At 34.6% G+C, this 4922-nt stretch overlaps 1 protein-coding gene across 1 annotated transcript; it reads right to left on the reverse strand.

The window, feature by feature from the left end:
• Positions 1-371: 371 nt before the first annotated feature.
• On the reverse strand, positions 372-4483 carry LOC136823642 (lysophospholipid acyltransferase 7-like). Its single transcript, XM_067079821.1, has 5 exons — positions 4257-4483; positions 3936-4062; positions 2866-3374; positions 1923-2069; positions 372-1191 (listed from the first exon to the last, which is right to left on the reverse strand). The coding sequence occupies exons 1-5, from the start codon at positions 4472-4474 to the stop codon at positions 843-845; spliced, it is 1350 nt and encodes a 449-aa protein (XP_066935922.1). The 5' UTR covers positions 4475-4483; the 3' UTR covers positions 372-842.
• Positions 4484-4922: the final 439 nt, after the last annotated feature.

A 4922-nucleotide genomic window follows, 5' to 3' on the forward strand; every position in this document is an offset into this window, starting at 1 on the left:
AAGAAATCCGAGTTAGCTAACTCGAAAAGGTTTTTTCGAAAAATAAAATTCAAGTTTTAATCCTAACTCGAAAATCATTTTTTGAAAATAAAAAATCGAGTTAGAGTCGAATGACGTCATAATTTGCACTTTTATGACGTCATAATTTAGCTAACTCGAAAATTTCTAACTCGAAAATTTCTAACTCGAAGTTTTCTAACTCGAAGTTTCCGGGCCTCAAAAAGGATGATCTTTCGCTATCAAAAAGATTGATTTTTCGCTATCGAAAAGGTTAAATTTTTCGCCATCGAAAATATTAAATTTTCGCTATCGAAAAGGATGATTTTTTCCTATCGAAAAGATTGATTTTTGACTTTTGGGTTCCTACTTTTGGGTTCCTACTTTTGGATTTCCACAGGGTTCCCACTTCACTTTACTGTTCTCACTAAAGAGGATGATGCAATTATTTGCTAAAATTACGCAACCATACCCCGTTAAATCCGATATTCCAATCGAAGTAAAATCGGGGTAACACCGGGTGGTAAACACCGATTTTAAAGCTCAGCTTGGCTGACCAAAAACCAACCTTTTCGATAGCAAAAATTCTACCTTTTTCGATGGCAAAAAATCTATTTTCGATAGCGAATCTACCTTTTTCGATAGCGAATTTTGAAGTTTTAAAGCTGCGAAAAAGACGTTTAAAGGTGCGAAAAAGACGTTTTTCGGTAGCGATTTATCCTTATTCTGATTGCGAGACTATCATGTTTTTGCAACATAAGGCGCGTCATACTCTATCTGAACGTTTAACGTTGAAAAATATAAAATATAAAATAAAGCTATTATATCAAATTTCATAAAATCAACTAATCAGTTTTGCTTTCAACTTTAGTTCTCTTCTTAGGGATAATAAAGGGCAACAGAATAAAAAGGAATATGAAAAAATGTCCGATAAAATACATTCGGGTCCACAAGCTCCATACAGTTCTAAGTTCTAATAGCATAAAACCAATACCGGTATATTCGAAGGAACGGTATAAACAAAACCATGTAATCCAGTCCCACCAATAAGAAGATGAATCGTTGAGGTATGGTTTGATAGCTTTGGTCATTCTCGTTTCCGCCATCACGACGAGCGGCACGCTCATAAACGTTAGGTAATAACCAGGACGAACGCCATGCCAGAACGCACTAACGAACAACAACAAAAACATTCTGAAACAAAAGAAAGAAAAGTGGGATTTGAACCCTGAAACTATTTTATGATAGAAAAATTTGTGGTCTCAAATCAGGCAACTTGCGAAATCTAGCGAGATTAATTTAGAGATTCAATCTTTAAGATTGCAAAAAAAGAAACCTCAAATGGATTTTTTTTAATGCGTAAGATTTTATTGAAGTAGTTGTGTTATTTTCATGATTCCCTTTTATAATTTGGATTGTGGTGGAGAAGAACGTGGCTCATAATATTTCTTACGAAAACCAGAGCAAAACAAAGGGCGTAACTTTTTCTTTAAATTTGCGAAAGCTGTTCCACTGTCATTTCACCTAAGCTTTCTTTAGAGCTATCTGCCCGTATTGCCGTCGTTGCAAAAAGCTAGATCCTTATCCTACGCTCATTAATTAGAGCAAAACAAAGGGCGTTACTTTTTCTTTAAATTTGCGAAAGCTGTTCCACTGTCATTTTACTTAAGCTTTCTTTAGAGCTATCTGCCCGTATTGCCGTCGTTGCAAAAAGCTAGATCCTTATCCTACGCTCATTAATTAGAGCAAAACAAAGGGCGTTACTTTTTCTTTAAATTTGCGAAAGCTGTTCCACTGTCATTTTACTTAAGCTTTCTTTAGAGCTATCTGCCCGTATTGCCGTCGTTGCAAAAAGCTAGATCCTTATCCTACGCTCATCGCTGTTCAACTTTTGAACTGTTCGACATTTATTAATGAGCACATACCTTATTTGTGCAGATTCAACAGGCAGTTTCTTATAAACATAGGTAGCCATCCACCATTGGACAGTCATATTCCAATCTTTCATAGCACTTCTCATAGTGGGTGCTAATTCGACGTTTGTGATGTTGATATTGTGGGTTGTTTCAAAACTGAAAAGAGGATAATCAAAATATATTTGGTGAAATAGTTAACGAGGAAAGAAGAGAACTTTTCGCAAATATTTAACATTTTAAGAAAATTAACTCTCATACTCTCGAACTTATCTCGCGCAAAAAACTTCCAACTTTTTCAACTATTATTTCAAATTGTTGCTAAATATTGCGATTCAGACTAGAATCAGACTTTTTTCACAGTCATCTACCTGAAATGCTATCCCATAATTTCTTCTACTCTAGGCTGTTTCGAAGATGTATTTTGTATTTTGTTGGCTTTACAGAATTTTCCCTGGGATTAACATTCGTGAGCTTGCTAAGTAGGGTGGATCAAATCAGAAGAACTTTAACCCTTTAATGGTCAAAAAACGGTCAAAAGCTGAAAAAAGTGGATTTTTGTCAAATTTTTGCATTTTTTTGACTTTTTGGCTTAAAATCTCGCTGGAAAGACTCACTTTTGATTGTTTTATTGCTTGAACATAAAGCCAAATCCAATTCCTACGAGTTAGACCAAAAATGACGATTTCTAACTGGGCGTTATAGCCCATGTCTGACATATACGACATTGGCACTTAAAGGATTAAGGGAAGAAATTTTGGCGGAAAGAAATTTTGGCGGAAAGAAAATTTGGCGGATTCTTCTGAAATCCGCTAAATTAAATTTCTGCCAAACTATTTTTTTCAAACTGTCCTCTCACCTCTGGGAATGCCCGGGGTAATAGTATTCCAACGAGTCACAGACGAAAAAAGAAAGTCTCTTCAAAAGTCAAGAAATAAAAGTAAGAATCACTTACTCGTACGCAGTCTCTTTCGTCCGCTCTAATTCTGGTTTAGTTGTTGGTCCTACAGCAGGCTTGCTTTTGCATTCAACCGGGTAGGCACCAAGACATGAAGTAATACACATCGATTCTGCTAACACCCATCCAATATAAAAACGCCAGCGGAACCAAGAAAATGTAGGGACCAAAATGAGCAATTGGTATAAAATATTACTATTAAAATATTCGTCACTTTCAAGATATGGTAAAGGAAAGTAATTAGAGAAAAGTAAAAATGGTAAGATGATGGGTGGCAGCTGTTTCAATTTGCTCAATGCTGGATTCAGGGTATCGATGTGACGAGCATCATAATGCACCATGTCTAAGAAGGTTCGGTAACTATAAAAAGGACCAGTCATCAAACCGATGTAACAGTAACTGTATGAAAAGAAATCTAACAGGTCACATTTGAAGATGTTATTGTGACGGAAGATCTCTTCTTTCCCTTTGTCTTGATCATGAATTTCGTAAGCCAAACCCACCATCTGAAAGAAGGAATTAATGGACGAATTTGAACGATTTGAAGATTAAAGTGTGTACCATAAATTTTCTGGTCAACCAATACATATTTAATTCCCTATATTCAATCATCTAGGGAATTGATTGAATATCTATTGTTTGAACAGAAAATTTAAATCTAGTATCTCCATCATGAATTCTAAGCCCAAGTTGAGAAGATGAGTTTCGAAGGTTTTATTTTATTTAAAATTGGTTTTTGAAAATGAAGATCATAGGACGATCCTAAAAAAAGGTGATTTTTTTCTTCTTTGCATTTTATCTTCATTTTCTTTTTTTTTAAATATTTTCTATTTTAAAATATCCCACTCCTAATTATTTTTTCAACAAGCGTAAAACTACCGTTTCATTCGAATTCTATCAAAAGATACAGCCTCTTTTGTCTCCGCTGCAAATTATATTTATAGACAGACTTTGTACTTGCTTTTTATGGACACTCTGCGAAGTAGTGCTCATAATATTCCTGTTTGTAACCTGAAGACAAGGGAACAATTGAATTTTAGAGAAATTTGGAGAATCATTTAACATACCCGTAAAGTGACCAATAACTGAACGGCATTAGACTGTCCCGTAGGAGCGCTCCATCCAAACCAATGACAGGTCCGAAAAAACAGCAAATATCCAAACGTCCATATGAAAGACACGACATGGCACATCCTGTTAAGGAAAAAGAAAAACAAATTCATGTTTAGAATGTTGAGAACCATTTCAAAAATGAAAATAAAATTGTTTGGGTAAAATCTTGCTTGCATTTTTATAAATACTACAAAAAAGGTTTGAGATTTTTCTAAAACCAGAAAAATATAAATGGCTATTAATGCAAATTAATGAAGGAGTAAACAAGCACATACTTTGGCTTGAAAAGTTTAATGATTAGATAATTAATGACGACCACAACCAATGAATGAATGAAATCACCAGGTCCTGTCAAAACCACCACCATGGCAAATCCTGAACACAGAACCAATGCTTGCTTTAGCTTGTGATTAGAGCCACAACTCTTGATGACTTGACCAAAGAAGATGGAGCCAATAAGAACACACAAGTATAACACATCTTGCGAACTCATTTTTTTATGCTAATTAAAGAAAAATGTATTAGTTTGATTAACGATATTTTTATAACGATATCTTGTCAGCAAACCTTCAAGAACAAAGAAGCAAACTTAACTTGTGAAAAGTCATATTTTGATTGTCACAAGATGTGGCAGGGAATTGCTAGATATAGTTAAGCTATTTGCCAACAAATTTGGTGCGCTTAGTGTTATTGTATAACTTTCTAAGATTTTGCCGTGATATTTAAACTCGAGACAAAATAGTTTACAATTGAACCAAGTACAGCAGATATTAGTGAATAGTAAGTAAATTCATCTGATCCAAGCGAGAAAAAAAACTACTAGTAAGGTGCATTTGATCACCCGTACAGCCACAAATAGAAACAGAGATCAGACGTGTTGATTAAACTTTTTTTTTCATAATATATATTTAAATTTGTTAAAAACACACTACTGCCAGTTT

Source organism: Clytia hemisphaerica, unplaced genomic scaffold (genome assembly GCF_902728285.1).
Source record: "Clytia hemisphaerica strain Z4C2 unplaced genomic scaffold, Clytia hemisphaerica genome assembly, whole genome shotgun sequence".
Taxonomy (NCBI): domain Eukaryota; kingdom Metazoa; phylum Cnidaria; class Hydrozoa; order Leptothecata; family Clytiidae; genus Clytia; species Clytia hemisphaerica.